We start from the raw sequence: 25,016 nt of genomic DNA on the forward strand, positions 1-25,016 counted from the left end.
CTCATTCTTTATTTTCAGGCCAACCTTGCCACCTCTCCCTCACTTTGTCAAGGAGTTCTTGGAGTATTCGCTTGCATGATTCCAGGACGGTGATGTCGTCAGCAAAATTTACATTGTTGAGGTTTATTTCGGGATTCAGCTGGATTCCGTCTGTGCTTGTACTTTGCAGTGTGTAATCAATGACGATTACGAAAAGTAGTGGTGACAAGACACAACCTTGCTTAACTCCTGACAGAATCCGAAAGAAAGGAGTTTGGCCATCTGGTGTCTTTACACAGTACTCACTATCTTCATAGAGCGCAACAATCAGTGGAAGTATCTTTTCAGGGATTCCATAATGCAGTAGGATCTTCCACAGACTTTGGCAGTCTACTGAGTCAAATGCCTTATCGAAATCGATGAATATCATATAGATTTTGGAGCGCCATTCTCTGCTTTCTTCCCGTCAGTAGCTGTAGAGTAAATATCAGGTCCGCACATGAACGGTTATGATGCCTAATTGATAGGCAATAGGCATCATATACTTCCTATTTTAGAAGCTACAAAGGTTATTCAATATTAAAGCAATTGATGATAGCTCTGTAATCTAATTCATGATGATGCTTATTCTGAGGAGTCTTAGTGTTTAAAGATCAGCACAGACATGTTTACCCAGTAGAGCTTTACTTGTCCTATGAAAATTAAAATGGAAAGTTAAAGTAGAATTTTTTTATCAAATGGGTAAATTTTCATGATTACTCCATTTACAGACAAAATATCCTATTTCCAGATCCCTGCAGTGTGCCACTTTTTATTATTACTGTCTCTTTTTGTTCTCTGCAAATAATTTCATATGTTTTTTTTTCACTTTGAACTAATTGAATTATTTATTTACATGTGATGTTACTTATCCTGCGTGTTCTGTGGTTAGCAGATGTGGCTTATCTGACCACTAATCCAGAGAGTTTCAATTAGCAATTTTAGGTATCAGTGCACAGTTGGGGTATCTAAGAAGGAAACACTATAAAATTTTGAAAACAACTATAAAAATCCTAAAATACTTATATGAATCATTCCTAAAATTGCGTTACTTTATCCCCCCCCTAATGTGCAAATGTATACCCCAAATTATATAGTCCCATGTATTTTTCCATTTCTTGATTACGTCACTCTTTTGTTCAAATACATTTAAAGGCAAAGAAGCAACGTTGACGAAATCAAGAAACGGAAAAAAGTAATAGAAATATAGTTTGGGTTACAAATTTGCATATTAGGGAGGAGGGCGATTTTCAGGTTTAAATCCGGACATCTAAAGTTTAATTTAGAACTTCCAAGAAGAAAGTGCAAGTTTTTTTTATTATTTTTGATTCAGCTTTGGTTCAGTTATGTAATTTAGATTTCCTTTAACTTTTAATTAAAAAAAAAATTACAATATTTTGCTGGATAAAATATCGTTACGTTTCTACAATAACGTTTTTCCTACACAAATAAGTTTTGTTAAACCTATTTTACAATTCTAAGATGGAATATGATTCCTGATGTGTGTTGAAGCATGATTAAATTTAAATTGAGGGTGGCCTATTTAGATTTGGAATAATTCTTCTATGAGAAGCTATATCAATATTTTTCAAATAAGGCTATACCCTAGTTACATTAACCTGCATTTGGAGCGAATTCGTACCTTGTCTGTGTGTGACACCCCCAGTAATAAGAGAAAAAAGATGTCTCGTATTTATCTTTTGTGTTTGTAATTTAACCTATCTGTTAATTTCTAGGTACAATCGGTCATGTCGCTCATGGTAAATCTACACTGGTAAAGGCTTTGTCAGGCGTGCAGACTGTTAGATTTAAGAATGAGCTGGAAAGAAACATCACCATCAAGTTAGGTAAGTAGAAAAAAATTAGAACCGAATTGTTTGCTATTATTTTTATTTTATTTAATTTTAGTAATTCTGGAGTCTTCAAGTGAGTGGTGCTTCTCAACTTTGTTTGTAGTTATAACAAATAAAGTAAGAAATGGTGCTAATTCTTCCAAAATAGTTGAACAGATTCCATTCTACTTTTAAAAAATGACTGATTGTATTCTTTTGTTTTTGTGATGAAAGGGCAGTTTGGCTTTCTTAAATTATATATCGTTTTTTTTTGTCTGGTTTGGTCCTTAAAGTATATTTGTTAGAAAAGGTGACATGATATTTTTAAAAAATCTTCATAGAAAGAGGGGAGACTTTTCTATCGCAATTGGTGATTATAGTTCAGTTAAAATTGAAATTAATCAAAACCTTTCATATAAAAAGCATTTTCTTTCTCAGCTCTTGGACTAACAGAATATTGTCGTTTTTGCTATCAAAACTGACGCAGCTGCAGTTCTGAATGATACACTTTATTTTTAACCAAACAAAAGTCTTCTCATATAATTTGATTTGCACTTCCTTATTTCACCAAGAAATTTTAACTTAATTAATTTTTTTTTTTTATTACTCTTAGTGTATGTGCTTGTAATTTTGGTATATTATGTTGCTTGAATATAGTGCTGTTTTAATGTAATATTTTAATGTAGTGTTTTAATGTAATCTCAGTAATAATCATTTGTGTTTTGAGGAAGGAATGGAATATTACAGACCATGATTATTCTCCCCCCCCCTGCTTAGAACTCATAAAAGAGTGCAAAATCGTGTAATATTTGGAAACCGTATTGCGCTTCTCTGAAAAAAAGAGCTCTGTTAAGACTGGAAGCTCAAATACTAAAGCTATATAAATATACTGTTGATGTAATCGTAGAGATTGTTTTAAATCTTAATGTTCATTATTTTTTTTATCATGAATTGTTTCGCCTCAAGATAATTTTGCTCTCAGATATTTTCATTATGGTTATTCTATTATTGCCAAAAACATATTATAGAACAGCCAACACCTATATCCTGCGGATATTATGGTGGATTATTTTTACTTCTAGCATCCAATCAACCACAATTTCTGTTTTTTTCCATTATTTTTTTCATTTTTACGGATTCTGGTTCTGAAACATAGCGCTACCCTCCCTTTATTCGAAGCTCTTATTCATTGTCAAATATATTTTTCCATGTTTGTCATATTTTCTTTTAAACTCCAGGTTATGCAAACGCGAAGATATTTCGATGTGATAACCCCAAGTGTCCAAGGCCAAATTGTTACATTTCCGCTGGATCGGGAAAAGACGATACATTCCCTTGTCAAAGAGCCAATTGCAGCGGAAGATACAAGCTTCAACGTCATATATCTTTTGTTGATTGTCCAGGTCATGACATTCTTATGGCTACTATGTTGAACGGAGCTGCTGTTATGGATGCTGCTTTATTATTAGTCGGTATGAAATGTTGCCTATTTGTATCGATTTTGATACATTCATGTTAAAGTCACTAAGGCTAAAGTATTTTAGCTTAATATTTAATATATGAAATTAATATAAAACGCACATTTAAAAGCTGAGCCAATTTAACACCAATAAAAAGAGGGTTTTACTAAGATTTTTTATAAAACTAAAATAATTTTTTTTAAATTCATTTTTAAATCAGGTCTTTGTGAAATCAAACGTAACCTACTATTAAAAAAAATCTTTATATGATGAGGAAACTTTCACGCCCAATAACTCCCGCTTTTCTTACTGAAGTTTCGTGAATTTTATCTTAATAAAAGCATTTTAGTGTGCAACAAATATAACCAGTTAGTAATTTTCCTTTCGAAACCTTCGATTTTTAAAAAAGGAAAATACGGATAAATAAGCTCTTTCATTATTGAGCCACTATCAATAGATTTACCTTTATCACATGGCTTTTTTGTTAGACTATTCGTCCTTGAAGTGTTGAGAGAACAAAATCAAATAGCTTAAAGAGGGAGTATACATATACTGTACATGATTCGTTTTAAGTGTACACTTTACTATTATTAATTTTTTTAGTTTAATCTTTTTTGCTTTTAATGTCATAATTAGTGTTATCCTAGATGTTAAGGGGAATGCCACCCCATCAACTCTACGCTCTTTACACTAAATTTTAATTTTTGTGTAAGAATCCTTCGTGAAAAGAATCTTATTTAATCGCATTTGCTGTTTGAAATAAACTATGATTTTCTTAAATAAGAGAGGCTGCTACCCCCATCGAATGCCTCCTCTTTTGGCTTGAGTTCGAATTTTTTTTCGCAGCATTTCAGTATTTTAAATGGAACCTTTCTTGTCTTTAAATAGTGTTTCCACAATAGGAGGAGAGCTGTCATTGTCTCAGCACCCCTTTTGCAGTCTAGTCCAAATGCGTTCTTCAAAATGAAGGGAGGTCCCTTTCTATAATTACTTCAAGTACTTTTAATACCATAAAATGTTCTTCTAGATGCTATAGTAAAGAACCATGTTGGCACAATATATTATTTATTTATTTTTTGTTTCTTTTGGTGTTTTTTTTTTCTTTTCTTTTTTAGACCAGGGTATGTGGAAAAACTTTGGAAGGGGCTCATTTCATTGGAAATTGAAAGTTTTAGTGCCCTTTTTAATAGTCAAATACTATTGGAGGGCAACCAGTCCCCCCACGTCCATCATTTCCCCTAAAAACATTAAATCAAAATTTTGAGATATCCATTTTGTTCAGCTTATCTCAAAGGTCCAGTAATTATGTCTTTGCGGATGACAACTCCCCCACGGCTCTCAAGGTAAGGGATATAAGTTATACTAGTTGCCCATTGTAAACATATAAGGTTTATATAGAAGGGATGGTCGTATAAAAACTTCGGAGATGACTCAGTCGATTGGAAATCAGAAGTCCTAGTGTCCTTTTTAAGAGTCAAAAGTGATCGGAGGGCAACTAGCCCCCCCCTCCCAAGTTTTCTTTTTCTAAATACATCTGATAGAAATTTTGTTCAAAATAGTCTAAAGATCATATAAAAAGGCCTTCGGAGTTGAAACAACCCCTTTGAACCTGGTGGCAAGGGTTGTAAGTTATGCCCCAAAGGCAACCAGCCCTCTCAAGCCCAGAACATAATGTGGAATTTACTGGAAAAAAACGCAAACAAAACAAATCACCATGGATTGTCAGTTTAGTATGTATGTACTGACATTGATTCCTTTAAGATTGATTTTTAAATTTATTAAATTCTAAAAAGTGAAAACATTTAAAATGTATATGTTTTCAGTAAAGTGCAAATTATGTTCTGGTCTTGAGAAGGCATGGAGTTTGTCAGTCCTACTCATGTTAATTTTTGTTCGTTTTGAGTTTGATTCGGTTATTTTGTTGTATTTCCTGTTCGTTTTGGGTTTTATTTATATATTGATGGTGATTTGTAGTAGTTTTACGCGTGGAAGATTATTTTACTTTATTTCTGCTCATTTTTGTTTAATGAAGCTCTTTACTTTTCTTTGAAAAACTTGTTTTGTGGGGAAACATTTTTTAATTATTTCCCGTTTCTTTTATCTTGACATAATCTTTTTAATTGAAAGAAATAATATTTTATATCTGTTTTATTTTTTTCCTATAAGAATCCATAGTTTGGTTTGCTATTTTTATGCTGGAGAAACTTTTTCAACAATTTTTAATCCTGACGCAAATAGTAGTGTTTAATTTAATTTTATACCTCCTCAAGTTGACCTGAAAAGTAAACTTAATATAATTCCACCAAAAATATACCTATGCTGTTTGACAACCTGGATACACCTACGCTCTTTTGATTTATCCAAATTGTAAGAGCAGAAGTAGTAATAGTAGTAGCCCCGAAAATGTCAACTTAATGCCCCAGTCATTCTCGATATATTGTTGAGGTGTCATATTGGCAATCATATACACAGTGCATTTTGATTTAGTTTTAAAGCAGCATTTAGTTTTAAAGCATAATGGGCCAATTGCGTAATCATGGGGGGTGGACATGCCCAATATCTTTAGAGACGTATTTACTGGATCGTTCTGCTATGCTGAACAAAATGGCAGTCTAAAATTTTGACTGTGTATGTTTGGGCAATGATTGGGCTTGGGAAGAGGGCTACTTGCCCTCGAATCTCTTTTGACTCTTAAAAAGGGCACTATAACTTCTAAGGTCCAATCTAATTGGCTCCTTTGAAAATTTTAATGATATTTCCAGCTGTAATAGAAAGGCGCTGCCTATGATATTGCTTATATTCATTTTTGAAAACCTGCATGCACATAGTTTTTTGTTTAATTGAAACTCCCCCTAAAAGTTTCACCTTAATACCCTTAACGTCATTAGTTACACTAACTGTAGTGGTAGTATTGATGGTATACACATAATGCCTTCTGGATAGTTTAAAATCCGCCACAACTTACCCTTAAGGTCTAACTTAGTAATGTGAGCTGTTCTTATGATATTAGTTTGTCACCTTTTTGAAAATGTACACGCTCATAGTTCGTTTTAATTTAGTTCAACGTCCGCCTACATAATCATTGAAAGCTTCACCTTAATGCTCTTAGATTGCGTAGTATCAATAGTTGTTGTAGCATTAGCAGCAGTATGTGCATAGCACCTTGGGTTTCTTTAACATCCCCTTCGACATATGCTGAAAGTTTCAACTTAATACCATCTACCATATCTGAATCATTTCTGATACGTCCTTCTGACAACCTGTGCTGACATAGTGTGTTTCAGCTTAGTTCCATACAGTTTCAATATTTCCAAATTTTTCGAATTAATACTCTTAGTTTTAGTAGCCGCAGTAGTAGTAGTTGAATTAATAGTAGGAGCCTTAGTTTTGCAGGGTTAGTAGTAGGAGAAGTAGTTTTTATAGTAGCAGTAGTAGAAGTATGAGTAGAAGCAGTAGCATCAGGATAAAAATACTCTCTTTTGTTTAGTTCAACATCTTCCACAACAAGCCCTCTTAATTTCAACTTCACACATCAAACTGTTCCTAAGATATCGCTGTTATGCCCTTTTGACAACCTCCATTCAGACGGCGTGTTGTGATTCAGTTCACCTTCCCCCCTTAAATTTCTCAAAAATTTCACCTTCATTCCCTTAGGCATAGTTGTAACAGTAGTCAAAGTAGTAGTATTGGTATTGCTAGTAATAGTATTAATAGTAATAGCGGTAGTACTGGTAGCAGCAGTAGTATTAACGTATTGCCTTTTGGTCATTTGAATATCCCTCTTATCAAGTCCTGGAAGTTTCGATTTTATAAAGTTAGCCATTGCTATGACACTGCTTATATGCCGTGTTCATATGCTTCATGAAATTTTCTTCTCAATGCTCTTAGCCTTACAAATAGTTGCAATAGAAGTAGTAGTAGCACTAGCAAATGTAACAGTGATATTAGTATTAGTAGTATCGTGCAAATATTACCTTTTCGTCAGATGATCTTCCCCCTTAAGCATTCTCTGAAAGTTCCAACTTAATACCCAAATCAATTCTTGAGATACGCTCTTTTGACAATTTACTTGCACATAGCGTCTTTTGATTTAGTTCAAATTTCCCCTCAATATTGTAAATGAAGTAGTGTGGTAGTAGTAGTGGTGGTAGTTTTGGTAGAATGCAAATATTGCCTTTTTGGTCCACTAATCATCTCCCTTATCATTTCCTGGAAGCTCTAAATTAATATGCTCAGTCATTCCTGAGTTACACCCTTTTGACAACCCGAAAGTGTTTTGATTTAGTTCAAAACTCCTATCAACATTTCCGAAAGACCTGAATGCCCTTCGTCTTTTTGGAAAGTAAAGTTCCAGCATGTATACCTTTCTCAATAACATATACTATATGTAAACTATGAATAAGTTGCCTAACTTACAACGCTTGCCCTGAAGATTGTGGGGAGGTTCTTATCTCCAAAGACATAATAACTGTACCTTTCAACAATACTAGCTCTTTCAACAAAATAGCTGCCTTAAAATTATGATCGGATGTGTTTTGGGGAATGATAGGTTTGGTTGGGGGGGGGGCTGGTTGCCCTTTATTCACTTTTATTCTTGAAAAAAGGCACTAGAAATTCCGAGTTCCAATCAAATTAGCCCGATCGAAGCTTATCCGACCACCCCTTCCACAAAAGCCTTATATGCCCCAAGGCATAACATACAACCCTTGCCTCTGAGCTCTGGGGGTTGTGTACACCCTGAAGGCATTGCTATATGCTCTATTGACTATTGTGAACAAAATCGCTGTCTCAAAATTTCGATCGGATGCGTTTGGGGAAAAGAGTGGGTCAGGTAAGGGGATGGGATAGTTGCCCTCCATCACTTTTGAATCTTAAAAGCGAACCAGAACTTTACATTTCCAATCAAATGAGCCTCATCTAAAGTTCCTACGACCACCCCTTCCATAAAAACTTTGTATGCCATCGGGGCATAGCTTACAACCCTTGTCCCCAGACTTGGGGGTTGTGTGTACCCCGAAGGCCTTGTTATGTGATCTTTAGACTTTTTTTACAAATGGCTGTCTGATGCGTTTGGGGAAATCAGGACAGGATGGGGGGGGGGCGGGGCTATTAGCCCTTGGAATGCTTTGACCTTTAAACAGAGCACTAGAACTTTGGATTTTCTGTCCAATGAGCCCCCTCCAAAGTTTACACGACAACCCTTTCAATAAAACTTTATATGTCCCCGGGGCATAAGTTACAACCCTTGTCCTGAGAGCTTTGGGGGGGGGGTCATCGTTAAAGACATAATTACAAGGATTTTTACGTTCGTTGAACAAACTTGCTATCTCAAAATTCTGATTGAATGTGTTTGAGAAAATGATGGGGGTGGGGGAGGGGGTCAGGTGGCCCTCCAATCACTTTCAACTGTTAAAAAGGGCACTAGAACTTCTGATCTCCAATCCAATGAGCCCCTCCGAAGTTTTGTACGACTACCCTCTCCGTAAAACCTTTTATGTCCCCGGGCGTAACTTATAACCCTTGCCCTAAGGGCTGTGGGGGGTCATCTTAAAAGACATAATTACTGGACGTTTTAACTGGGGGGAGCAAGGAGGCAGTTGCCCCCCCCCCCAATAATTTGGATGAAAAAACTATAGTATAGCCCATGTCTCTTGACAATCTAGATATGACCCCTCTTGTCCCCTTCCCAGCAATAAAAATGCTGGAGCTACGCCCCTGCCTTTCAACTACGTTGAATAAAATGAATATCTAAAAATTTTGATTGGATGTATTTGAGGAAACGATGGGCATGGGATAATATGCTGGTTGCCCTCCAATCACTTTTGACTATTAAAAAGGGCACTAGAACTTGCAATTTCCAATCCTAACGTGCCTCTTTCGAAGTTTCTACGACAACTTCTTGCATACAAAGTGCCCTGGTCTAAAAAAAAAAAAAAAATAATACATTGTGCCCATATCGCTCTTTACTTAGGCAGCGCAATAGCGCTGAAGGAGGTCGAGGCCAAGTCCGTTGACTTTTGAATTAAAATCTAGTTACCATAAAGCCATGGCTAATAGGAGAAAAAGCCGAAGACAGATAGTCTGTGTAAGAGGAAAAGCTGGCATAAGCCTTAGCGAATAGCAGTAGCATAGGCAGTGCATTAGCGCTTTTATGATACTAATACTAATATTATTGATACTAACACTACTAATGTGACTACTATTACAGCTATGGGTATGAAGGTGGAACTTTCTGGGAGTTTTTAGGGGTAAGGTGAACTGAATCATAACACACCGTCTGTATGCAGGTTGTAAAAGGGCATATCAGCAATATCTTATGAACACTTTTGTTTGTGAAGTTGAAACTTCACAAAGTTTTGTTGGTGTTGAAATAACAAAAAGACAATGTTTGCATCCTAATTATACTGCTTCTACTCATATTACTTCTGTTATTGCTGCTAAAGCTAAGGCTACTATTATCAATTCTACTGCTGCTAATACTACTACTACTAACAACTCACCACAGCACCAAGCCGTCTGAGGCCAACACAGCTACGCACGCTCCTCCTCCACACCAGTCTATTCAAAGCCTCCCTTTTTACACCCGCCCACGAAGTTCCCATTTCCTTTAAAATCTTTCTTTATGACGTCCTCCCACCCCAGACGGGGACGACCTGCTTTCCGTTTAGCCCTAGACGGTTGGCCGAAAAAGAACAATCTTCGGCAATCTGTCATCCTTCATCCGCACAACGTGCCCTAGCCACCTCAACCTTTCTTTCATTATAGCCCTAGAGAGCGGTATTGAACCACATTTTTCGTGTAGCCTATTGTTTGAAATACGGTCAGTCAGTCGGGTACCCAGAACAATCCTTAAACAATTTCTCTGGAAACATCTAACGAATTTTCATCCGCTTTTCGGAGTGTCCATGCTTCAGAGCCATATTTGAGCACTGTTATCACTGTAACTTCTAATATTCTAATCTTGGTTTGCAGACTTATCTTCCTATTCTTCCAGACTTTTTTTTAACTGTGAAAAACACCCTGAGCCTTGGCTATACTATTTTTAACATCTTCACTGCTCCTACCATCTTTACTAATAATACTATCAAGGTAAGTGAAGCTACCCACCTGATCAATCTTTTCATTACCCAACGTCACCTTTTCATCTTCACTTATTCCTAGCCTTAGTGACTCAGTCTTCCTAACATTAATTTTCAAACCAATTTTAGCACCCTGAACTGGCAAAACCTCTAAAACTTCATTCATTTTGCTCACACTTTCATCTAGGATGCTTAAATCATCAGCATAATCCAAGTCCAGGAAACTTTTTCCGCCCCATTTGATTCCATGGTCTCCCGTTGCCTTTCCTGTGCTCCTTAAGACTAAGTTCATCAAAATAATCGATACAAAGGGGGATAGAACATAACCCTGCTAACTCCTGATTTAATAAAAAAACAGCTGCTAACCTCATTTCCTACCTTAACCACAGCAGTGTTATTCTCATACATAGCACTAATCACTTTAATGTATTTGTCGGGAATACCATACAAGGATAAAACCTTTACTAAAGTTCTTCTATCAACAGAATCGAACGCTTGCTCATAATCAATAAAACTGAGGACAAAAGGTGTTTGAAAACTCAGGCACTTCTCAATTATTAGCCTAAGAGTGAAAATTTGGTCGACACATCCTCTACCTTTTCTAAAACCGCGCTGCTCTTCTCGTAAAACTTTGTCTCCGGTATTTCTCAGTCTAAAAAGTATCATATTACTAAGTAATTTACTACCTACAGAGATCAGACTAATGCCTCGATAATTACCACACTCACTTTTATCACCTTTCTTATAAAGTGGCTTAATTAAGGTTTTCAAAATCTTTAGGTACTTCCCCTTTTTCAAAAATCATATTCATAATCTTCAGTAACTTATTTCTAACCTCAGAGCCACCATATTTAAGAAAGTCATTTACCACCCTATCAGCACCTGGAGCCTTATTATTCTTTAATCCTTTTAGTACTGTTGCTAATTCCACCTCACAAAACAAATCTTCCTTCACATCCAATGTATCACAAACTTTTTCATTTTCCTATATATCTTTTACTGCAACTCTGTCTCGGTTAAGCAAATTCTCAAAATGTTCGGCCCATCTCTCTTTAGTTTCTTCTTTATCGCTTATTGCGACCTCATTCATATCCTTAACTGAGATAAGTCCGGATAGACTACTCCCTCTCAATATTGTTAGCGTGCCAGGACAATATTTCACTATTATGCCGTCTAGCTACATCTTCCAGATCCTGGGCAATTTTATCCATGGCCTCCACTTCACACCTCCTTAATTCATATTTTAATGCTTTCTCAACTTTCTTTACATTTCTTGTGTTTTCATACGATCTATCACTCAGATAATTCTTGTACAAGTCCTTTCTCCTTTCTATTAAACACAACGCTGTTTCACTAATATTTTTTGCTGCCGTCCTAGCTTTCTTCCCTAAGACACTTTCCGCAAGTTCACAAACTTTTCTTCTAAAATTATTCCAACCATCTTCTATTTTACAAACATTTAAACCCTCAAGTTTAGTATTCAACTGTTTCTGGAAATTTTCTCTCAAATTTTCATCTTGGAGTCTACCAACATCATAACTTCCTGGGATGTAGTTGAGTAGTTTCTACAAAAATTCAAACCTAACGTTTACATTTTGCTGATATTAGACAATAGCAAAAATCTGCAATACTGAGGATTTTGTTTCTTACACTTGTAATTAATTCCTCCTTAGTAATTAGCACTTGAGAGCTAGTTGGTGTACCATCTCTCATCCAGTGGCAGAAACACTCGCTCTTCGAGTAAGTTAATCCCGTGAGCCAGTTGGGAGCCAGAAGCGATCTGAATTTTGGATTTTCTTGTCTATGTTCGTCACTTTCAATATTTACTGACGACAGTCCTGCGTCAGTACGGTCTTCGGCCTCAACAGTTTCTTCTACCACAGGTGATATACTTTCACAGCTCTGACTTCTTGTGCCATTATCTTTGTTTTTGTCAGTCAGAGTACCATTGTCAACTTTAATTTTTGTTTTAATTTGAACATGTTTCTGATATTTATTTTGAAGGAGGAGGAAGGGTCTGATACCAAAAATTAATTGTAGCTTAATCATTTTCACGGTTTTGGAGACAAATTCCTCGAACAAATCCTTTTTCATCCGGCAGAAGCCCTCTGTGGAATAAGAAGACTGTAAGCGATGTATATAAATAGGGAAATGGGAAACATTACCATTTAAATTTCGGTGAAAACAAAGCTGTTGGTAGCACTTGCCCCCCCCCCCCCCGCGGAGAAACATCGTGGTGGTGCTTATTATGCTCACCCCCTACCTCTCCACCTTTGTGGCGGTAGGCATGTGAGTGTAATACTTTATGTTAAATAGAAAATAACCTTCTACAACAGAAGGGATGTTGTCACCCCCCATTACCCGTATTACTGGCGCATTCTAAAAATCTGTGAAATATGTCCTAGCAATCTGACCTTATATTCACTGTAGTCCTCGGAAGTAAGATAGAACGACGTTTTCTGTGCAACTTTCTGTTTGACTTACAGTCAGTTAAACTGGCACCTCAAAGGTAGACAATTTCTCTGGAAAACATTTAACACATTTTCCTCCGCCTTTCAAAGCGTCCACCTTTCAGAACCATACTTGACCATTGGCATTACCCTAACTTTCAATATTCTATTCTTGGTTCTCATACTTTTCTTTCTATTCTTCCAAACTTTCTTCAACTGTGAAAAAACCGTGTGGCTCGTCTATTCTATTTTTATATCTTCACTGCACCCATCATCTTGACTGATAAGACTACCCAGGTAAGTGAAGCTATCCACTCGGTCGGTTTTTGCATTACCTAACATTATCTATTTGCCCTCGTTTATTCCTAGTCTAAGTAACTTGGTATTTTCAACACTAAACCTATTCTTGCATCCTGAACTCTCGAAATCTCCAAAAAGTCATTCCTTTCGCTTGGATTTTTGTCTGGTACACTCAAATCACCTGTACACCTCTAAGGCTAGGAGAGTTTTACCCTCCCATTTGATCCCATGTTCTCCCATAGCCGTTGCCGTTTTCTCTAGGACAAAATTCACCAAATAATCATTACTTACGTGAATAGGTCACAACTCTGCTTAACTCTTGATTCCTCGTCATACAACTACTAACCTTACATCATATCTTAGCTGCAGAAATATTATTCTCATACATTGCACTATTCACTGCAATCTGTTTTTCTGGGACACTACACAAAAATAAGAGCTTCATTAAAGCTTTTTTATCAGCTAAATAAACTACCTTTTCATAATTTATAAAACTAAGGACAAAGGGGTCAGATGTTCCAAACAATTCTCAGCTATCAAATAGTTCGTGGTAACGAACTGTAAGTAATGAATGACTCACTGTAAGTAAGGGCATGCCAAATAGTAATTGAAACTGAAAAACTGGATTTTGATAACAAAAATACATCAAAATTAGAATAAAAAATAAAACAAAAATTAGTTTTTTATGCTGTTTCCAAATATATAAGATTCATTAAGCTTAAAGTTACCCTTCAAAAGCTACGAGCCTGAGAAAATTTGCCGGATGTTTGAAAAAAGGGGAAAAGAAATCCTCTAAAAGTCAAGGAGTCGTCTCACCATCAGATTCAGCGTATCAGATAACCCTACTGTAAAGTTTTCGAGCAACCATCTGCAAAAGTATAGAATTTTGTATTTTTTGCCAGAAGAAAGATCACGGATGCGTGTTTTTTTTTTTTCCTGTGTGATTGTCAGATCAAAATTTTGAGATAACCACTTCGTTCAGCATAGCTGGAAGGTCCAATGAATATGCCTTTTGGAATGACATGACCCCTCACAGACCCGGGGAAAGGATTATAAGCTATGAAAATTCCCCCATTGTTTACATATAGTAGCCTATTTGTTATTGGGAAGCATACAAACATTTTTCTAGAATCTATTTACGAAATTTGTTTTATTTATCTTACTTTCTCTTTGGTGACTTGATTTTACATGTGGATATATTCTGAGGGAGTTATCCGGGGAAAATTTTCAGCAGGAGAAATTCTCTTAGGGATTCTGCTGTGAAGGGGGGAGTATTCCGTGTCAGAAATTCTCCGTGGGGGGATTATCACGTAGACATACTCTCCATGGGGTTTCAGTGGGAGAAACTTTCCATTGGGGAGGGGGGGATATTTCCTTGAAAATGTTCCACATAGGAAGATCAAGGAGGCACACTTGTGCCTCTATAAAGAGGCGACCCACCACAATGTTAAGCGTTTTCAGGTCCTAGAGGTTGCAGAGAGACGGCGGTGATCGCATTTTGTAGCCCAAGCTCAAACTAAGAAACGTGCAAAATTTCATCCTCCTCCGACTTTATCTTCATGGGGGTAAACTGGGCCGGATATTTGGACCCACCCACCTCAGCCCCCCGTTAACGTTGTCCGATTTGGCTTAAATTTATAGGTTGAGCTTTCCTATGACCCCGGAGCTTATCTTCGAAATTTTTCAAAAAACCAAATATAGCCACTTAAACTTCATTTTTCTTTTTTTTTCTTGTTATCCACGCCTACAGGGCACAGTTGGCAACTGGTCCGGTTGAATGAGGACTAATTTGAAGCATAAATCAATCTCTTTGGGCCTTTTGATATTTATGCCCCGAATTTACATTTACGAAAAACCTCGTTTTTCTATTAGAACCCGCTATAAGCGGGCTCTTACCGTTTCCCGTTCGGGCTAGCCCACAAGCTGTCAAATCAGCTAACAGTTAGTCAAGCAATAATAAGTAATAAACTGTACAAAAACGTGCAGAAATTATTTGAAAAAAACTACGTTTTCTAAAGAGTTAAAGAGGCTGAGTTACAAGGTCGAACCTTAAAACGTACAGGGATTAGGAGGCACAGTTGGGGGGGCTGCCGCCCCCCAAACCCACCGCTTTCGCAGCCTTTAAATAAATAAAAAAAAGTTTTTTAAACTGAAAGTAAGGAGCGACATTAAATCTTAAAACGAACAGAAATTATTCCGTATATGAAAGGGGCTGTACCCTCCTCAACGCCTCGCTCTTTACGCTAAAGTTTTATTGTTTAAAAAAAGAGTTGTGAGAAAGTCAAACCTTAGCGTAAAGAGCGAGGCGTTGAGGAGGGCACAGCCCCTTTCATATACAGAATAATTTCGGTTCATCCTAAAATTTAGTGTCTTTCATTATTGACGTTTAAAAGAGCTTTTTTTTTATTTAAAGGCTGCAAAAAGAGAGTGTTGTGGCGACAATAGCCCCCCCACTGTGCCTCTTAATTTCTGTACATCTTATGGTTCAATATGGTAACTCAGCCTCTTTAAATCTTTAGAAAATGTAGCTTTTTTTAAATAATTTCTGGAAGACTTGAAAAACGATCAGAAATTAAATAAAAAGGTAATAACTCTGTAATTACCACATTCTTTTTTTATCACATTTTTTGCAGAAGTTTTTAATTAGAGTTTTCCTAAAGTCACTAGATACTAGAAACCATATCCATGATCTTCCTTATCTTATCTCTAACATCGAAACCACCATATTTCAAAAAATCATTTACGGCATCTGATCCCTTATTATTTTTAATCCTTTTAGTACTGTCTCGTAACCCCTCCCCGCCAAATAAATCTTCTTTCGCTTCCCAGTTGTCGAAAATAAAAATTCACTCTTCTCTCTGTAATTTTATAATTCTTTATCATGTTTATATTGTTCTGAAGATACCCTGCCTGTCTCTCCTTAACATTTATCCTATCAATAATCGAGATCCTGTACGTATTTTGCATGGGAACAAGTCCAGACAATCTACCTTCTGCCCGTTTTTTAATATGTCAAAACAATAACTCCTTGTTATTGTCCTATAAATACTCCTTGTCAAAATATCCGTAAAATCTCAATCCCACAGTGTGTAACACACTAACATTTCTTCATGTATATATTTAGGAATACTATGTATAATGAGCCGCACTGTATTTGGAGACTAATTTATTTTTTTTTCATGTTTCGACTTCTGATTAATGTCGGGATGTCGAAATCTTTACGTGCCGCTGTTTGCTAGTTAGCTAGTTTGTTTTAAATGCTCTCTCTCCCCAGAAAGCTTTGGAAAAGCTGGGCCAAAATATGTAAGTTTACCACTTCAGCTGATATCTTCACTCCCTAAGGATTAATCTGTGTCCACTAGTGGTATTTTTCAACGCTTATTCAATATCATTTTTCGCTTTTCAACCACTAAGAGGCACATATGCAGGGTTGGGGGATTGGGCCGACTCCATCCGAAAATTCAGTATTTGTAGTTTATACTATATTGTCTTGTATATAGCCTGATTTTGTTAATCCCCTTCTTCCAAAAGCAAAATTCGGCCTATATGTCTGCTCAAGGAGCCAAATTATGAATCTTCCTGCATAAAGAGTTCGAGTGATGCTGTCTAAATATCAATATTTGAATTTCAAATACAAAAATTGAGTAACTATTATACATAGGTGTACACAGGTCTAGACGCCATGAAGGGGTGTGGATTCAAAATTGTAAAAAATTCAATTCTATACCACCTTTTTCTTAATTTTAAATGGAGAGGGGGATTTTGTCCCATTATGTATATTGTTCATTTATGGATTTATGAAACAAACACAAAACAAAAACTCAAAAAACGCATACAAAATTTGTTTATATCCATTTTTGTTACGTTTTTACGAGTAAAAAAACATATCGGGAGTGGTTAAAACCCGCCTAGCCCCCCCCCCCCCCCTCTGGGTACGGCCTTGTATTCAGCATTCAGCTATCATTCAAAGATTTCAACCATTTAAGTTCTGAATTATTAAATGATGCATTTTTAAGTCATGATCCGTTCCATCAGTTTATGCATCTTCTCTCATAATTAACTTATTTTCTTCGTGTTTTTTTGTGTCTTTTGATGATTTTTGTGTCTTTGAAAATTATGTGAAACATTATGTGGAATTTTGATTTTGCTCATTGCAAATCTATGAATCTTGTACGATGACGGAAGGGTCCTTTGGAAATGTGCCGTCCTGAAATCTAATGGTTATTTCTTATATTTTACATATACCAATTTTCTGTGTTGATCAAATTTGCCTCCTCCACCTTCCCCTCTGAAATGCTATAAATTCCTCCATAATGCCTGATGTGAATCCTTACTTTATATATTTGATCTAATTAAGACAATGCATTAGTTAGATCAGGAAAAAAAAGTAAGGTAAGACCTCTGTAAATTTTGTTTAGACTACGAAAAAAAAGGATGAAATCTCTAGAAAGCTTTCGTAAAAAAAAACTTTTCTTTGTAGCTGGCAATGAACCCTGTCCTCAACCACAGACTTCTGAGCATTTAGCTGCCATTGAAATTATGAAGCTCAACCATATTTTGATTATTCAAAACAAAGTGGACTTGGTGAGAGAGGCAGCTGCTCGAGAAAACTATGACCAAATTCTCAGCTTTGTATCTGGCACAGTTGCAGAGGGCAAACCAATCATACCCATTTCAGCCCAACTCAAATACAATATTGAAGTGGTAGCAGAGTATTTATGTAATAAAATCCCTAATCCTATAAGAGATTTTACTTCAGATCCCAGATTGATCGTTATTAGATCCTTTGATGTCAACAAGCCAGGTTGTGAAGTTGATGAGTTGACTGGAGGAGTACCAGGCGGAAGTATATTAAAAGGAGTACTTAAGGTGAGTATTCTCTTAACATGCGTACTATATGTAGGCTACCAATACAAACTTTACCATGTTGGCTCTATTTGAGCAGTATATGACCAACTTGTATCTCTTGCCAAATTTCTGTTGGGAATGATCTCTGAAAAGTTACAAAGAGCGTCCGTGTACCTTGAACACTGGGGTATACTTAACACTTGGTCTGAGTGATTTGGACAGTGATGTCCATTATATCCTGGTTTGTTAGAATCAGAACTAGGAGAGCAGACTACTGAGTATTTATTTGGTGTATATTAAATTGTTTCAAATACAAATCATAATTGGGTATGCACCGACAACTTAGGCAATTTTCAACTGAAGGCCCAGCATGGTATTCTGATGGAGCACTTGATGTCAAGTTGGGAAAAGTTCACTTGAAAACAAGTTGTTTTGGCTTTTCCCATAGTGCAGACAGTGACTCAATGTTAACCTTTATTCTGTCTCTGTGACAAGGACTCAAAGACAAGGACTTAGTTACTAACCTTTACGTCTTAATAGTTAGTGTGTCTCATAATCCCTACATGCCCGATTTTGTCATCCAACTCGCTTAGATGGAACTCTTTTTCCATATCACTCTGACCTCTCTGTGTTGTCAAAACAATGTTTTCGATCCTTTTGAGGTTGGTAGTATTTTTTTTTTCTTGCTCGGGCTTTAAGGTGAGGTAAAATATGTTTGAGAGAGATACTTTGACAGACATTTCTCCTGGTAATTTTGAACATATATCTGAAAATGCGCCTGGTTGGGACATATATTTGTAACTAGGACGATTAAAACTTGGAAAAGCTGGTTCTGCACGACCAGAGACATAGGAGCTCAGAAATTTATCATTCCTAAAAATGTCACTGCTGAAAGGATAGATTCTGGAAACCCTAAAACTTGACTGAATATTTTATGGTGCGAAAGTCAAAAATTCCAATTTGAAAATTTATCACACTCAATAAAGGATAATCCACAGCTTTTGTGGAGAGAGGTTACTGAATTTACACGTTCTACTTCAACTCTGACAAATCAAATTACCAACACTGAATGGCACACTCATTTCTCATCAATATATGCTTGCGACCCACCACCAATTGACACAGATTTCCATGGAATATTACAGAAACAATTGTCAAAGCTGAATCCCCAATAAAATTACATCACTATTACACCTTCTATGCTATTAACTCACATTCGTCTTCTTCAAATACGCAAAGCTCCTGGTGTGGATGGTTTGCAAGTAGAGTATTTGAAGTACGGTTCACATGTGCTGTTCGAACACTTAGCTCTGTTATTTCAGATAATTTTGTCCCAACAGTATGTCCCTAAGACTTTATGTGAAGTTACATGTGTGTCTAAAAAGAATAAGGATCCCACGCTTTGCAATTCGTATAGACCTATAACCATATGCTCTGTGCTTAGCAAGTAACTTGAAAAAATAATTTGCCCGTTTCTGCGTGAAAAGTGTGATTTTGGGGACCATCAATTTGGTTTCAGGCAAGGTTTAGGAGTCCAAAGTGCACATTCTGTGTTATTGTCTATAATGGAACGTCACAAGATAATGAAGAAGAGTCTGTATGTATGCGCGGTTGATATGGCTAAGGCTTTTGATTCAATTTTGCATTCACAATCTTTAGTTGCTCTGTTGAATAGCGGAACTAGCGGCTTTATTTGCATGTATATAGTAAGGAGAAGTATGCCCCAAGATTGCCGAGCTTTCAACGTCACCGTGACATTACTAGTGGTCAATAGAAAAAAAAAGCCTCTAATGTCTCATCTCATTGTTTTTTAATGTATATTTTATAAGCTATAGGATTTATTCTGTGAGGCACACGATTTATTTGCCATTTGATGACTGATGTAGGAATTTATTAGACTTTCTGTTTAACCTTTATGTTATATGGATGGACAGACGGTTAGGTCAGTATTTTAGTGTTGATTTAAGTTCCCACAGTTGATTTAAGTTTCCACTTGTTTATCTCTTTATCTCGTTAGACATGTTGGTACTGTACTCGTTAACTATTTTGTGTTTCTTTTCTCTTTTTTTCTCTCTCTCTCTCTTTGTTTGTACTGCTCTAGTGCATTTTTAATCTATCAATAGAGGGCAAAAATAAATTATTATTATTATTATTAGAAAAGTACTTACAAGCACCTCTCCAATATTGTCAATTTTGATGAGCTGAATAGGATGGTTAAGTATCCCCGGATCAGCAGTTTTCTTGTAGCGAGCTTTTAGTGCTCCAAAAATAGATATATCCATTGGTTTAAGCTTTTGACTTGTGTCCTGAAACTGTAAGGATTACAATTCCATTTGATTGGGCATATTCCAGTGATTTCAAATAATTAAGGCTCACGTGGTTGTCAATGTCCTATAGGATCTTTCAGGCAAGACCGAGCATTGCGTATGCTTTTGAAAGTGTTTTAGAAATGTAGAAATTTTTCAGTAGTCATCAATCCACTTATATAAGCAGCACATTTTGTGCCATTAGGAGCACCAAAGACCATATATTCTGTGACATGAACATGCAAAAAGAACATAAAGGGGGTAAACTGCAACGCTTATAAAACTTGCCGTCCAATATACCGTTCCAAGTTCGTCCATCCTTGGTGATGGCCTGCTTAGCATCTTATGGAGCTATCGCTTTCTTAGGCCTCAGCACAGGCGTAATGCCGGTTTCATCTACATTCCATGTATCATGGGCTTCAGATCCCTCCTTTCCCAACACTGTTGAGTAGTCTCCAAAACACTGGTTGACTGTTATTTGGTTGAATGCTGTTGCCCAAGGAATATGTGAGCCTGAGCAGCACAGATAGACACACCAAGGTTTTTCATCTGAAATGAAGTAAACTAATCCTCTTTTTTTCCCAGCTGTCCACAATCTATTTCTTGTTCAATTTTGCTTACTGATAGGCCAGAAAACAGCACTGTTTTGCCTAAACTGCAGCCTAGTAACTTTTTTTAGATAATTAATCAGATGCGTCTCTGTGATAGCACTACATACTTTTAATGCCTTTATCGGCTTTGAATACCTCTATCTCCTTACTTCTGAGCTCATTTAAGGACATTTTTGCTATAGTTCTACCCTTCTTATCAGGCTGCTTAAGGAATATTGAATTGCTTTTATGTTTTCCTGGCACTCGTGGAGTAGCAGATTTTGTCACTGGTATCCATATTATCCTAAATTAATCACATCAAAATTGAAAATACGTCCAGTCAATATTGTGTCATTACTAATCGTGATTATCCATTTCCTATCCTAAGTAATCTTCTCTTGAGCCCAGCTGATAACCGATCTGTAAGTAAATACTATTTGCTGTCAATTTTAGTTAAATGAAAACCAAGAAATTTACCTTGGTTTTGAAAATTTATGATTCAGATTCTCAAAAATGAACATGCTATCCAATCTGGAAAACCCATTAACCACGTGTCTCCACCACTAGTGCTACCATTTTTTGCTATAGTGTATTTTAATCCAGTCACCTGGAGTGCATGGGAATGAGTTTTCAATATTACCGGTGTCCATGTTGCCCAGGTCACCCCTACTGTTGTGACCGGCTCCGGTCAGTCTCCGGGGGTTAGCTTCCCTCCCTGCAGAGCTTGAGCATGGTAGATATTGCAAGGTATTGACTTAACTCTTAAGAGTTATCACCACCTTATATGAAGGTAAAATGTAAGGTTTTTCTTATAAAGAAAGTGGTTTTATCTATGTTCTTTTTACAGTATAAAGTAATGCTTGTTTTGGAAAATTTTGTCAATTGTATGGAACAATCTGCTAAACACACTCTTCCTCCATCTCAATCTATTCAAAGCCTCCTCTCCGCCCCATCCAAGGAAGTTCCCATTTCCCATTTACTTCGGCCTTAGCATTTGTTTTTTTTTTTTTTTTTTTTTTTGTATTACTAGCTTCCGAATTCCCTGAAATAGCAATCTTTCGAATAAAGTGACTTGAATTAGCTTTTGCTTTAACAAGTAGAGTAAGACTTTCACAAAATGAAATTGTTTTATATACAATATTCAGTTTGAGCTATTGTCAACTTGTTTTAATCCGATGCCATTTTTATTGTAAACCTTATATAGGTTGGACAAGAAATTGAAGTGCGACCTGGACTGGTATCAAAAGATGCTGAAGGCAAATTAGTATGCAACCCTATATTTTCGAGAATCGTGTCCCTTAGCTCTGAAGAGAATGAATTGATGTTTGCAGTTCCAGGCGGTTTAATTGGTAAGCCTCTACTGCTAATAGCCTTCTTTGAATAAACAACATCAGGATTTTTTTGAATAGGCAATTTGAAGATAAGTCATATTACGTTATACCATTATATTTTAGAAACGATAAGAAATGTTTTTTTTTTTTTTTTTTTTTATTGGTTGATCGATAGAAAAAACGCTCCTAGTTACCCACTTATCGGACTAGTTGCTGCTAATATTCCTGTGAAGTTTAGAAACTAAGTCTATTATTAACAATAGATATATGGATTTCTATTATTGTGGAATCATTTTCATTTTTGTGAAACATTATCCTTTTTTCGGTAATCTTCTTAACTGTATTCTTTTAATCATCATTTGTTTTCACTTTTGAATATTTTACTAAAGGGTGTTAATAGTGTAGGTTAACTAATGCTTATCGCATAGAACCTTGTTTTATAACTACAGCTTGCATCCAGGGTCTGCAAAAAAAGCAAAAATACTCTTTTACTAATATGCTCTGAGAATAATAGAAAACGGGAACCTTTTTACTGTCAAACACTACCGTATATTTACGTTTTGTTTTGACATTTATTGTTAATTAATGCAGAAAAACGTCCAGCCCTTATTGCTTCAAATCAATGTATATTCAAGACAATTTTTCACTTAAGATAAGCTAAAATAAAACAATGGCTTGCTTGAGCAGTCGTGATCGCTGTTTCAACTATGATTTACCACTTCTTTGAAAAATTTAAGTTTTATAGAACAAGAAGAGATAGTGATTTATTGAAAACACCTGTTGCGACCTCTAATTAAGGAGAATTTGTATTCTGTAATCATAGAAAAAGCAATAGTTTGAGTTGTCATCGAAAGGTGGAATCAAAATGGGGTTCCGCTCCGGAAATTCTACTCGATTATTGTAAGCTTGACATTAGGCCTAAAATGGAGCTTGGAAGTATATTTTTTTTTTCTTGAATTTTTCAACCTCCCCTTTGTAAGTTCTTCGATACATTGAAAATTCTGCAATTTTTGCTATTATGAGATTGCACAAACGTATTCTTTTTTTTTCAAACTAGACGCCTCCTTGGTTTTTGTTCTCTGAATAGCATAGCATCAGCGCAATATCATAAACATTTCATTAAGATTCAAAGTTATAGTTGGTCTATCATAAATATTTCATTAAGATTCAAAGTTATGGTAGGTGACACATTGTTTTTGAGCATATATTAGTGGATGATTCTACAATTGTTAGTGTTGTTTCTGCTTAGACAAGCTTCAAGTCAACATTTCCAAACTAGAAATATAGCTAGTTGTATGTCATTCCTCCCCTTTTTTTTTTACTCATGACCTTGGAAGATGAAGCCACTTCATCAATATCTTCACCTCCTGCTGTATGACAAATTATTCTCTGATGTTCCAAATGATGGCATTAGTTGCTTTTCCTCAGGTTTCGGACCAAATTGGTAACGATGAAATCTCTGTTTATTTCATTGCTTCCCTTCAATTACTGTTTTTAGGATTGCCGCTCTATGAGCCTGGATAGTTTTCTTTTATGTTCTTGGTTATTACTTCTTTTCATGATTAGACGTTTTTAGTCAAGTTGAGAAGTTATTGTCAGTTGAGTATTATATCAGATTCCCGTCAATTGCAATTTTTAGGAGGCGCGCTCTTAGTGTGGATACTTTTCTTTTCGCTGGTTGGTTGCTCCTTCTTTTCATGATTACATTTTTCTATTCAAGTTGAGAAGTTATTGGTCAGTTAAGTATTATATCAGATTTCTAAGAGGATTGAGTCAGTCCTGTTTTATATTGCTGCGTATTATTTTACTCTATTTTTCTTGCCAGGGTGGTAGATAATATAAAATTACAATTCGGTGTAATTCGGGAGTGTTAATTCCAAGTTATAGTTTTGGCATTCCTTGGTATGGAGGATACCAAGGAGCTATTGTATCGGGTTTGAAGGGGTTTTGCCTTTAGGTATAATTTCCGCTAAGTTATACCCACGGACATACACCACTGCTACTCAAACCTGACCGGCTAGAGGTATAGCCAAGGTAGTTATACCATGGCAGGATATTAACTATCGGGAGTAGTTCAAATTTCTGAAATTTTCCTTTATTTTTTGGCTGCAGGTGTTAACATATAACTATGGCCGATAGCTATTGTCATTTGGATTTTACGGTAGCATACTAGTGTTTTGGTAGATTTGTTCAGCAGTAGAGCCAGCGGTGATTTTAAAGTGATCCAAGATTTGGATTAACTAATCTTCGATTACACCTACTTAGAATTAGGTCTTCCCATACTGACTGGCGTATAAGGTGATCTCCATGACGACCTTTCTTGTGCTTTTGACCAAAGTTCTTCGAGTAACGATCTCAAAGGCGAAGCATCTTTCTCAAGTTGTTTGCCTAGTGTTACCCTCTGTCGCCTACGTCTTCTGATGCCGGGAGGAACCTAACACCACGCAGCATGGGGTAAGCAGCCCTCACCCATCCGCACCATGTGACCCCAATAACGCCATCGGTTAGTCACAATTCTATCGGTCCCGAGCGGCTGCTTTGTCTTTTCAACGTATAGATGCGTTAGTGATCTTAGCAGTCCACTGGATACTAATGATTCACAGAAGACAGATGTTTTCAAAACCCTAGATTCGCTTTTCCAGCTGCTTAGTCAACGCCCAAGGTTCACAGCCGTAGATTAGTACGGAGAGGATGCTACTATTAAAAAGCCGGAGCTTGAGCTTTAGGGAGTATGCTGGATTCCTCCTCACATTTCTTAGTTTATCGAAGACGCTTCCTGTGCATGCAATGCGTGTGGTAATT

At 36.4% G+C, this 25,016-nt stretch overlaps 1 protein-coding gene across 1 annotated transcript in view; it reads left to right on the top strand.

Annotated features, from left to right (window-relative positions):
* eIF2gamma (eukaryotic translation initiation factor 2 subunit gamma) overlaps positions 1–25,016 on the top strand; it is a 65,709-nt gene that overhangs the window by 22,994 nt on the left and 17,699 nt on the right. Inside the window, exons 3-6 of the mRNA XM_089101573.1 lie at positions 1,755–1,865; positions 3,089–3,322; positions 17,620–18,008; positions 22,088–22,232. Coding sequence (XP_088957699.1) covers positions 1,755–1,865; positions 3,089–3,322; positions 17,620–18,008; positions 22,088–22,232 — 879 coding nt within the window. The remainder of the gene's footprint in view (positions 1–1,754; positions 1,866–3,088; positions 3,323–17,619; positions 18,009–22,087; positions 22,233–25,016) is intronic.

The sequence above is a fragment of the Artemia sp. Qi Xiang Cuo genome, chromosome 2, assembly GCF_049724085.1.
Source record: "Artemia sp. Qi Xiang Cuo chromosome 2, ASM4972408v1, whole genome shotgun sequence".
NCBI classification, from domain to species: domain Eukaryota; kingdom Metazoa; phylum Arthropoda; class Branchiopoda; order Anostraca; family Artemiidae; genus Artemia; species Artemia sp. Qi Xiang Cuo.